We start from the raw sequence: 12029 nt of genomic DNA, 5'->3' as shown, positions 1-12029 counted from the left end.
AGAACATTCAAAGAATTCTAAAACCGTATCCTTATGACTCTCACAGACCGTTGTTAATTGTTTAAAACACGTTCAGGATATTTGAATAATATGTGATAAAGATGTCCCATCTTTCCCCACCCTATAGTACTTACAAGTGAAATTTCTGTTTTTTGTTTTTAGGATTCGATTTGTTATCTGTTTGGCCGCTCTTCATAACAGAGTTTGCCCCGAACTTTCTTGGCACAAAATAATTTAAGGTTTCTCGACGTTGTTGTATTTTATTGCTACGTGTGTTGCTGCTGCCTACACAGGAGGACTTTCTCGTCTCATTGCTGCTACGGTATTCGCTGGCCTCACGACAATGGTCTACAATATGCACACTACATTGGCATTTAAGAACTACAAAGTTGATTCAGCCGTCGGTGTCTCAACTTAAGCACAAAAACGTGTTTTATCGGTCTTTTAATAATACAAATTTTTCATAATATATGGAATATTGTGTAAACGCAAATAAACTTTGATCAAAAATTTATTTCGAAATAAAGTATAGAGTCCGACATTGGGAATATTAAGAAAACCACAAAAAAAAACTGTTATTGGCTTGTCAACATTTATTTATGGTAGGGTGGGGGAGATAGGATACCTTTACCACGTAATATCCGAATATCTTGGTCCCAACGAAAAACGGTTTTATATTTTTTTAAATGTTCTTTGTTTACTTCCAAATGGGAAAAATGGAATAAAAAGGTGTCCCATCCTTCCCCACCCTACTATATATCTATTAACAGCCAATTTTTTTCTATGAATTTTTTTATAAAATCGCAACATGAAGATAAATACCATTAAAGTTGGCTGATGACACCTTTTGGTAAACCGTTAACTGGAGCACAGAAACGGTTTAACAACGCTCATAAGAAAACAATCATTGGTGGAAAAGTAGGTTTAAGTGTTTAATTTTAAAGCATGTAAAACTTAAATATTTCTCGAATTTAGGTCATTAGGAATCCTAAAACAACGATGGCGAATTATTGATCACTCCGGTGGCAGACTGTGTTACACTCCTATAAGAAGGCTTGTCAAATTACAATGGCATGTTGTATACTGCACAATATCTGTCGCCACAGAAAGGTTCCAATGCCTCCCGAAACCCCAAAAAATGCTGCTCTGTTAATGGACAAGCTTAGCAGTGTTGAATTCGAAAATACGACGTCTTCAGATGAAAGAGGAGGAGTAAGTGTGCGAAACGCTATTGTAAATATGTTTGAATAAAATCAAATTATACCGAACGGCTTGTTTTCATGGGGGGTTTCACAACCGCATTGCGGTTGGGGCAAACGCGGCGACAAGTCAGTTTATTTGATTAAGTGTCTCTGCGTCGTAAAAATTTTGTCGTCACGGCATGACGTAGACTTTGTGACCCTAATAGTTAATGACCTCATTAGATAAACCGTAGCGGCAGTATTGACAGTGATCAATAATATTAGGTAATCTAAATGTCTCTTTGAGCGTTCAGTTGCAACAGTTTATTAAACACAATGAACGAAATAAAGAAATAAATAAGAACGAAACTAAACAAATGAATAGCGCGTATAGGCAATTTAACATTTTTTTAAAGCAAGTCTTTCAATCTCCACTTGAAGGCGTTGTTGTTGAATGTTTTTGATTTCAACAAGAGTGGAAGAGATTGTTGTGATTTGATCCAATATAGACTTCTGCAAGTCAACTATTTGAGCGTCGGTTTACGTGGTTCCCCTTCTCTGTTGCTTTGCCGGTGGCTCTTCGAAAGAGCTGGCTCTCGAATACGAAGCAGTAGTGACCGGGCTCATTTCAGTGGATATCAGGGGCATTTAAACAGGAGAGTTAGGAACCAATTCTAATGGTTGAGGAAGCGTCGGTACAGGAGTTACAAGTATACTTGTGCAGGGTTGTAATATTTCGCAGATGCTATCTTCTGAAACTTAGTAAACAACGTTCATGTTTCAGTCCAAAACACTTGTATATTTTGAGTAAGTTTCGTACTTTTATATTATAGCAATATAAAATACATTTACCGTTGGACAAAACCATATTATGGGCTCCTTCGATATCCTTTACGGCTTCTTCCCCAATAATTGAGATGATTTTGTAGTGGCGTTTTGTAGGTTTGGCAACACAGACTTTGCCACCCTCGTTTTTTTGGCATTCTAACCTCCACGCGGAAACTACGTTTTTGGAAGAAGTTTGAAGGTCAAACCACTTATTTTCGGACATCTTTGTCTTGTCGTGGAGTTTTGGAAAGAGTTACAGCATTAACCTGCACAAGCAGCATAAGTTACAGGTGTTGCACAACAACAAATGACAATACTTACGTTTGCTGTTATCGTTTTCCAAAGAAGGTTCTTATTGTGGTCAATAACGCTATCTGAAAACGAACACCTAATGCTACTCTTGCATTCTTTTCCATGGAGTTTACTCATACTGTCATTTCATCCTCAGTCCATTTTGCCGATGTTGTACGTACCGCATAGTATTTTTGGAAGGTTTTAGCTCTTTATTTTAAAAACTACACCAACTATTCAAGTTTATTAGGCCAGTTTAGTTATTTAGTAGGTTGACGCTTACAGTTTACCACTTGTTTAGGAAATTAAAACGGTTTGTTAGAAATGTATATATATTAGAAAATAGTTGTTTTACACTATAACTTTAAATTAAGTCAAAAAACGAAGAAAAACTACATAAAATCACCTCTCTCCTTTGCCGACATTGGAGATGCGCTATTCTTTTTTTATTTCTGCGACTGTAACGAGTATACCATTTTTTTAACGAAGAGTGATTGCGTTAGCAGTGCGTTACGCTTACGAACAATTTCTACGCACTGTGACTAGTATGTCCCTCATTTTGTCCTCGCTGTTTGTAACTCGTCTCGTAAAATGACTGGAAAATTGTAATGTAGTACACTACACACATATTTCACAATTTGACTGAGGCAATCCTATTTAGCTTCGTCGGAATTAATAATATCCAGCAAACCTGTTTACACGGTCATCTTCTAGCTCCTAATTTTCTAATGTCACACTAAACCACATCATTTCCTTTCTTTGTTTTTATTTTTGCGCGCAGAAGAAGTCTTTATTAAACTTTCCGGAGCGTACGTTTTATATCACTATTCTGACGTAAAACATCGTTATTGTGACGTAATGAATCGATAACTTTTTGCAAGTCAGTTTTGCAAGTTACGATGACGGAGCATATTAGGCCTCATTTTAAAGTTAATTTTCGACACGAACGTCCGACTGTTACATAAAAAAATATACAGTGGATATCAGTGAGGCCTAAAGAACATTTTGAAACCAAAATTTCCTTTGGGTACCAGCTAAATTACTACCTGTCTGATGACATCATCATAGATGTATTATACATTCTCATTAGTCATGCGTGACTTTTTATGCTTCACTGCGTAACGTTGCGGAGTAGATATTCGAGTCACTGCACTGTATGGTTAAGTGTACTAAGGTATTGTTGATTTGCGTTCATTGGTTTGTAGTGCGTTGTGCTACTTACGTCGGTTTAGATGTAAAAGATTAAATTAGTAACCGTGAACAGACTTCATTTGATGTTATTCGACTATTGTAGCTAAAGAAAACATCCGTTTGAATTTAAAAAATCTTAGTGTGTTACGTGTTTATGAAATAGTTAACTAATTTGCAGGTTAATGCGCAGCCTGTATTTATATATTACTGGTTTATCATATTTGAAACGTTCATTAAAGAGTATTTATTGTGTTATAGATGGCTGTGCCGCAGCAGAACCATAAGCGGGGAACTGATTGGTCCACTTTATTTAAGCGGCTTGCTGCTGGTGGTTTAAGTGGCTGTTGCACAAAGTTAGCTATTGCTCCACTTGATCGAACCAAAATCTTGCTACAAGCACAACATCCTTATTATAAAGATCTTGGAATATTCAGATGTGTGTTGGCTATTATAAGGAGAGAGGGGGTTATGTCTTTGTGGAAAGGAACCACCATGATGATGATTCGAATATTTCCGTATTCTGCTGTACAGTTCTACTCGTTCAAGCAGTATAAATCATTTTACGAGCCACTAATTGGAAATGATCATATCGCGAAAATTTTGTCTGGGAGTTCTGCGGGGGTGACTTCTGTCATGTGCACATATCCTCTCGATATGGTGCGGGCACGCCTGGCGTTTCAAATTACTGGAGAACACAGATACAAAAGCATAAGTGCTGCATTCTCCTCTATCCATAAACAAGAAGGGGGTATGAGAGGGTTTTATAGAGGGATTAGTGCTACAGTCATTGGGATGGTGCCTTATGCTGGTGTTTCATTCTACACATTTGATTCACTGAAAGAGCTTTGCATTAAGCACTATCCGGATATTCTGTCAAGACCAGATAACTTTTCACCTGAAACTCGAGTTTTAAAACCATGGGTATCACTTTTGTGTGGTGGATTTGCAGGTGCCATTTCACAAACTGTTTCTTTTCCACTTGACGTTGCAAGAAGACGTATGCAGCTTGCACATGTTTTACCAGACTCTCATAAATTTAAAGGCATCTGGTCTACTCTAGCAACAGTGTATCAAGAAAATGGGGTGAGACGTGGTTTGTACCGGGGACTTTCAATTAATTATTTACGAGTTATTCCCCAACAGGCGATAGCGTTTTCTGTTCATGAATATTTACTTGAATTAATTGGTCTTAATAGAAAGAAAGATTAACCATGTTTGTTGATTAAATCGTATTTGTTAATTTAACTGTGACAGAGCATGTTTCATTTTGCAGTTCCTCTGTGTTTCCTTAAGTTTCCTGTGATGCAAATTGCGAATCTTTTGGCTCGTTTTTTTGTCTGATACATTATATTTTCACAAAGACTTCTATTTTCCGTTAGCGCTGCATAAACTTTTGTCTGTAGTGTTATCATTTGAAATACTACTTTGGCTCTAAGTAACAGAAATCCATGACAGATAGTTATCTAACAATTATTTGTCCAGTTTGTCTCGACATGCCAGTACCCACTAAAATGGTGCTGATAATTTTTGATATATATGCAATCAAATCAGTGTTTCTCTTTAATTTGCGTTGCCTCATTTATTTATTCTAACACTTGTTTTCCTATTTTGGCAAACCAGCAATAAAAGAAAACAAAATTTAAAACTGTAACCTCCAAATTAAGAAACTTTGCAATAATTAGGTATTTTCATTTATATTTTTTGCTTGTAGCTTTACATAAAGTCTTTATAAGGTGATTTAGGTATTTTAATGATTTGAGCAATGTTCTAATCATTGTAGTGTACTGATTTTTAAAAGTTCGTGGGTTAATTTTTTACAGAACTTTTTTCAAGTTAAATATTAACTTGTGCCTTAGACTGTATGGTCATATATGGATTATTCAAAAAATATGAAATTTGTTCAATTATTATTTTTAAAAGTGTTTGGTATTCTGTGACATTTATAAAAGAAAATATGAGCATGTTTTTAATGTGTTTTAGTTGCAGGTAGTTTATAGTTATTTTATGTGTATTTACAAAAGATGTATAGGCTATGTTATGTAACATAAATCAAATTTGGCTATTATGATGCATTTAAATAGGCACAAATATTTACAAAACAACAATTAAAAAATTGTGTGTATGTTTATTCGTGTTAGTTGCATCAAAATTTGCAACAGAATTCTTTAAAAAGTCAGAAAACAAAATAGTTGGCACTGTAGTCTACACATGAAAGACGTTAAAATTGTTTGTTGTTGCTTATACTGAGATAGATCTTACTACAATTACCAAATTGTGGTAAACAATTAGTCATTGTGGTGGTATCATAGAAGCTTGTCATTTAGTCGTCATATCGTATTGATGCGTTACCTGCCTACTGTATTTGTTACGCAGAATTTTTTAATTTTGCTCGCATAGCAGGGTGGGGAAGATGAGACACCTTCAGTACATAATATCCAAATATCCTGATCGTGTTTTAAACAATTAACAGCGGTCTGTTTGAGTCGTGAAAATATGTTCTTAAAACTCTTTAAATGTTCATTGTTTACTACCAAATGGGACGAGAAAATAGAATACCCGTCCCATCTTTCCCCACCTTACTATATATATCTTATAAATATGGCTTGCTCGAAATTAAATTCGCGCTGTACATACCGGCGCATGTGCAATGGCACCTGCTGGCTCCAACAGAGAGGGTGCGGATCGCCCAAAATATTCAAATACAATATGTGGTATCTTGTAAGCAAGAGTATGAAACAGAAGACGTTACAAAGACAGTCGTTGCTCGCCACGCGGAGATAAACAAATTCTATTCGTCATTCATGATTCGATTTTAGTCACGAGATATAATAGATATATAACATACAAGGTGTAGTATGTAAGGATCTAGATGTTGGTGATCATTATTCCAATTCCAAGAACAACTGTTTGACGAAGAGGGTTTGTATGAATATATACGCCAGCGACCCAGAAAGATGATGACTATGTGATACCGCGTACAGTTCTTCGCGGAGTTTGATTCTAAGGGCGTTGTTCAACATACGTAAACATCACGAGTGCTGATTCACTCTTCAGCCATTATATGTATATATGTCTACAATGTCCACATGAATCAACAAGAATCTTAATATTGGTTTTGGATACGTTAACTGTGTTTGCTCGCGTTATGTGAACATTTAGTTTGGGAATGGTGTGGCATAACAGTGTTCTTATACAGCAGTCTTTGTTGCCGTTTAACATTTACAATGAATAGCTATATTGGGGTTTTACTTTTCGGTTTACTGAAAGCTACGCTTGCAGGTAGGTGTGTTTACAATGTAATGTACAGGATACAGTTGTATATAGTAGGGTGGGGGGAGATAGGACACCTTTTCAATCTATTTTCACGTGCCATTTGGTATAGTATAACAAATGACATTCAAAAAAACATAAAACCGTATCGTCACGACTGACATAACGTTGTTAATTGTTTAAAACACGACCAGGATAATTGGATATTATGTGCCAAAGGTGCCCCGTCTTCCCCACCCTACTTTATATAAGTACCAGCGTTGACAAAAATTATCGGTCACCAATTTGTATACTTGTATGTTTTAGGATATATGCACGTATGTTCTATGTAGATAATAGAACATAAGAAATCGTATATTTGTTATACATGTATATTTCCCTTATATACGCCGTCGAGCTTATACACTTCTTGTCACTTTAACTGCTATATTACTATATACAATTAAATACTGGATAAACGAATGTAATTTATTCTATAGCTTAACGGGGCAACAAAACACGTTATAACACGTGTGTTCTGTTTTATACACCTTGTGTCCCTTACGTTCGAGTTATACTACATGTATAAGTAACGTTGTGGGTAATTATATTTTGTATTGTACGGATGACATTTTAGGCAACGCATAAGAGTTCGAGGGCACATACGCCCACAATGATAGCAACCGCAAGCCTCGAATCTGATATTATAAAGATTAAGGCAAGCTATGCGACCTGACCGTTGGTCGTACAGTTTATATATACGTTGGCAAATGAATATTTATTTCGATTTTGTGGGATTTAAAAATCAACGCTAAAGCTTTTAATATATTGTAGACGATTGCCATTGGTGTGGATCGCGCTGCTGCGATGAAGACTTCAAAACATGTTACGATTGCGACGATCTCGAAAGTGGACTGAGGTGTGGACTATTTAATTTAAGCTGTATATAGTATAGGGTGGGAAAAGATGGGAAACTTTTTATTATATTTTTCAGCCCATTTGGTAATAAACAAAGAACAATCGGAGAATTATAAAACCGCATCCTCACGACTTCCATAGACCGTTGTTAATTGTTTAAATCACGATCAGAATAATTTAATATTATGTGCTAAAAAGGTGTCCCATCCCACTATATTTTTTATGTTAAGGTGCGCTCGTAAATCATTTGTCTGTGAATACGCTTATATGGCGAACAACGTTTCACAGATTTGATATATTTATGCATAGGGGTGTTATGTTGGTAGTTATACATGGTTGATTAACTTCTTTTTTATTTTTTGCCTTTCGCAGTGTTGGTGCAATAGCAGGAATTGTCGTAGCATGTGTGGTTGTGTTGATCGTCGTGGTGGCAGCATGTACTAGTTTGTGTCGGTATTATGGATCTAGTGTTAATGGGAAACCCGTACAACCAGAAGCCACGAATAATATTTCAAATGTTGGTAAGTATATTAAGAGTGAATATATTGTTGACATTTCTAAAGTAGGCAAGAGTACAATATATTCATTCGTCTTTTATTACAAGTTTTTAAAATACGATAAGTAAGAAAATAATGTTTTGGATAAAAGGCGTGAACGTTACACCCTACAGACAATACAATGTAAATTAAGTAAACAACATTTTTTTCATATTAAAGTCCTAATTGGAAGAATATTATATTCACATTTCCAAAGTATAGACCGAAGATAAGTAAATACGAACCGGTATTTCAATGAAAATAGCAATCCCTAAAAATAACTTTATAAATCTCTAACCTTAAACAAAGTCCTCCTATTCAGCGTATACATCAAACTCCGGCAGCTACCCAACTGCACCACCCGAATACACAGAAAGCAGTGATATGCCACCGCTTTATTCAACCGGCAATCATGGGCAAAATTCGTGCGATCCTCCACCGTACAACCAGTTTGACATGGACACCACTTACCCTCAGCCTGTTGCTGACAGTCAACTGCCTCAATAAACCTCTTTACGTTTAAATGTAGTGGGATGGGGAAAGATGGGACACGGTTTTATTCTGTTTACTCGTCCCATTTGTTAGTAATCACAGAACATTCAAAGAATTATAAAACGTTTCCTCACGACTTTCATAAGACCGTTGTTAATTGTTTAAAACACGATCATAGTATTTGGATAATATGTGATAAAAATGTCTCGTCTCCTCCTTCCCCCTACTACATATATGTATATAGAATACCATCTTATATAATTCCTATGCACCTTTTTTGTAAAATACAATTAACAAAATCAGAATTCCGGTACGATTTTCTTGTAAAGTTAATTTGCGGGGGGGAAAGTATACATACGTCGATACCAAAGCTACTATAACGCTAATTCACCTCTCTGATTTACGTAAAGACTATGAATAAAGTGGTATATACCTATATGGCAAATCACAGTCACAAACACGATTTTTATGAAGCTACCATTGAGTAGAGTAGGGAAGATATAGGAGATTTTTGGCACATGCTATTTAAATATCCTGATCGTGTTTTAAACAATTAAAACAACAGTCTATATGGTGGTATAGTGAGTATACGGTTTTATAATTTTTTGAATGTTCTTTGTTTAATACCAAACTGGACGAGAAAATTGGGAACAGGTGTCCCATCTTTCCCCACCCCAATGTACATTTTTATTTCATTGGTCTATACGGGTAACATGGTTTGTTGTGTATATCCTAAAACAACTTGGCTAATTTAGTAATTCAGATTATTTTATGGTCATCTCTAATATGAAATATAGGCCATATTAGGTTGTAACTTAAATAATAAGAATTAAAAAATCAAAAATATTGCTGCGACACCGCTCATAGTATTACACGTCCCAGTTCTTGGCTTGGATTTCTCGGGCGTTGTCAACATACGTAAACGTCACGAGTGCTGATTCACTTTTGACCCGTTATTGTACAGTCCATTGTTGCTCTAAAACCAACAAGAAACTTTATATTCGTTCGTTTCGTGCATTGTGTTCACTGGCACTGCCTGAACAATTAGCTTAGGAAAGCTGTGGCTATACCTCTGTATCAGAAGTACAGAATATTTGGCAGTATGGGCAAATTATTCATTATTGGACTTGTGTTTGTTGGATTACTGAAATCTACGTTGGCAGGTCAGTCAGTTTATTTAGCTAAAATTAAGAGTTGAATATGTTGTAAATTACCTGTTTAGTGCTTAGGTATATATGCCATTTCTTTTAAAAATGGGCATCATATATCACATGTATTTAGTTGTCACCTACAATAATAGGTTCATATATTTCAGTTTGGACAAGACTTTAGTTAAGCGCCTTGCATGGGTATATATAGTAGGGTGGGGAAAGATGGGATACTTAAGCACATATTGCCAAATATTTCCAAAATCAAAATAGATGACGGCCTTTGGTTAATACCACGAATCGGTACTATCATTCCTTTTTTAATTGACACCAATTTAATAAAATATAATAATACACACGAGGAGTTATTTAGCGATCCGCACAACAGGTGAAATTTTACAAATTTGAAAACACACAGGATAAGATGGGACAGTTTAAAATCATTGTTAATTGTGATTATTAAGTGTATTTATAAATAGGAATATACGTAAACAACACGAAATAATACTGTACGCGTTTAAAATTAGGTCTACTAAACATTATTTTTCTTGCCCTTCTGCTATAGTTTTTAACATGTTACCTATACATTATATTATTGCATAACAATTGGTATTGTTTGAACGACAATGGGTAATATTCGAACATAAATGGATAAATATTGTATCCTACAAATGTATACGAACTTGTGATAAGAGAAAATTGATAATAACTGTTGATAAAGTCTTTGTTTTTGCTACAAGTTGGGTATTACTACTCTGTTTTTGGCACAAGCCACTTCTCATAAATTATCACCAAGTGCAAATGACCAAATTTCGAATATATTTTCAAAATATTATCTTTTTATTATATCAGTATCTTATAGTTAAAAACCCTCTGAGGTATAAATTACTAAATTAAAATCAAATCTTTCAAAGTTTGGCAATGAAAACATACAAAACTACAATGTGGGGGAAGATGGGACTCTAAATTGAAATATATTTACATTAGCACTATTCTGCAACTTGTAGTTAACCTACCGAGTTTAACAGGCTGTGCTAGTTTCTCTACCATGTAAACTTCATATATATAACGTTAAACCGATATTTTTTTGTTGTTTTGTCTCAAATTAAAGTCATATTGACCCCTGCCTATTTTCTTCATGCTTATATCTCAGTGTATTTTACAAAACTAAAACTAGTTTTATGAGACAAAGTCAAACTGTACGAAATATTTAAGGTTGTTTTATGAAGCTATGAAACTAGTTTAATCGTTCGCACACGCAAACTAGAACAATTCATCGGCTTTACTATGATTTAGCGAGCATTAAAAAATAGCACCTTACTGTTTCGCATTTTTTTACCTATATTTTTTTTTAATATTTAAAAACAGTAATCAGCTTTGACGGGCGTTTTATAAAGTCGTATTAATACTGTCGAATAATTCTGTAACCTTATTTTCCTGATTATCATTAAATGGGGGTCCGTAAAAAGAAAATTAAAAATAAGTTTCGTCTGACAAAGTGTCCCATCTCCCCCCCCGATCAGGATATTTTGGGTATTGAGTGCAAAAGTTTCTGGTTTCCACACTCTTATAATATATACATATTTTAGATTTAATTACTCCACTAAACGGTTTCATAAAAACATCGACCGTTTTGATATTACAGTGCAAGACGAGGGTGTACCATTCGTTAATCTTTGGATTTCTCGAAGAAGAAAAAGTGGTTGAATATTAAACATCATACATTGGGGTGTTGAATATGGCCAATAAAATTGTTAAATCGATGTTTGGATTTGTTTATTTTTAATTGTAAATCGGTAGGTCATTAATTTATTTAACGAATATTATAGTAGTATGGGGGAAATGGGACACCTTTTCATTCTACTTTCTCTTTCCATTTGGTAGTAAACAAAGAACATTAAAAGAATTATTAAACCTTTTTTTCACTCCTACAAAAAGTTGTTGATTGTTGAAACATGATCAGGATATTCGGATACTGGAAAAGAGAATATAAGTATGTCCCATCTTACCCCACTGTACTATATAACTAAGTTTTACCTGAGAGGTAGTTTGAAATACTTTAATTCACTTACTATATACGAGCGATTTGTTCAGTCTTAACGAGAGAGTAAGTTTCGCGAGATCATTTCAGACGTGCAAGCCCATCATTTAGAGACGGCAGAAAGAAATGTAGCGTTTTCTTCTTTATAACAAAT

General features: G+C 34.9%; 2 protein-coding genes and 1 long non-coding RNA gene across 4 annotated transcripts; 2 read left to right on the top strand and 1 right to left on the bottom strand.

Annotated features, from left to right (window-relative positions):
• Positions 1-1644: 1644 nt before the first annotated feature.
• On the bottom strand, positions 1645-2506 carry LOC113474723. 2 transcript variants are annotated; one of them, XR_003396413.1, is made up of 3 exons: positions 2331-2504; positions 2034-2275; positions 1645-1939 (listed from the first exon to the last, which is right to left on the bottom strand). It is a non-coding gene; the product is annotated as an uncharacterized LOC113474723 (long non-coding RNA). The 2 variants fall into 2 exon arrangements; XR_003396412.1 differs by having other exon boundaries at positions 1645-2275; positions 2331-2506.
• Positions 2507-3722: 1216 nt separating this feature from the next.
• LOC100180500 (graves disease carrier protein) lies at positions 3723-5563 on the top strand. Its single transcript, XM_002130690.5, has one exon. The coding sequence runs from the start codon at positions 3750-3752 to the stop codon at positions 4698-4700; it is 951 nt and encodes a 316-aa protein (XP_002130726.3). The 5' UTR covers positions 3723-3749; the 3' UTR covers positions 4701-5563.
• A 468-nt stretch (positions 5564-6031) lies between these two features.
• Positions 6032-9271, top strand: LOC100179739 (cysteine and tyrosine-rich protein 1-like). Its single transcript, XM_002130642.2, has 4 exons — positions 6032-6770; positions 7575-7659; positions 8031-8179; positions 8517-9271. The coding sequence occupies exons 1-4, from the start codon at positions 6716-6718 to the stop codon at positions 8699-8701; spliced, it is 474 nt and encodes a 157-aa protein (XP_002130678.1). The 5' UTR covers positions 6032-6715; the 3' UTR covers positions 8702-9271.
• Positions 9272-12029: the final 2758 nt, after the last annotated feature.

The sequence above is a fragment of the Ciona intestinalis genome, chromosome 12, assembly GCF_000224145.3.
Source record: "Ciona intestinalis chromosome 12, KH, whole genome shotgun sequence".
In the NCBI taxonomy this organism is placed as follows: domain Eukaryota; kingdom Metazoa; phylum Chordata; class Ascidiacea; order Phlebobranchia; family Cionidae; genus Ciona; species Ciona intestinalis.
This window is presented reverse-complemented; position numbering and strand designations above follow the sequence as displayed.

Bases quoted from the DNA above. Each gene is read 5' to 3' on its own strand.
- LOC100180500 (XM_002130690.5), top strand. From the start codon at position 3,750: ATGGCTGTGCCGCAGCAGAACCATAAGCGGGGAACTGATTGGTCCACT.
- LOC100179739 (XM_002130642.2), top strand. From the start codon at position 6,716: ATGAATAGCTATATTGGGGTTTTACTTTTCGGTTTACTGAAAGCTACG. The intron at 6,771-7,574 runs GTAGGTGTGTTT...AATATATTGTAG, and splicing joins ACTGAAAGCTACGCTTGCAG to ACGATTGCCATTGGTGTGGA. The intron at 7,660-8,030 runs GTGTGGACTATT...TGCCTTTCGCAG, and splicing joins GATCTCGAAAGTGGACTGAG to TGTTGGTGCAATAGCAGGAA.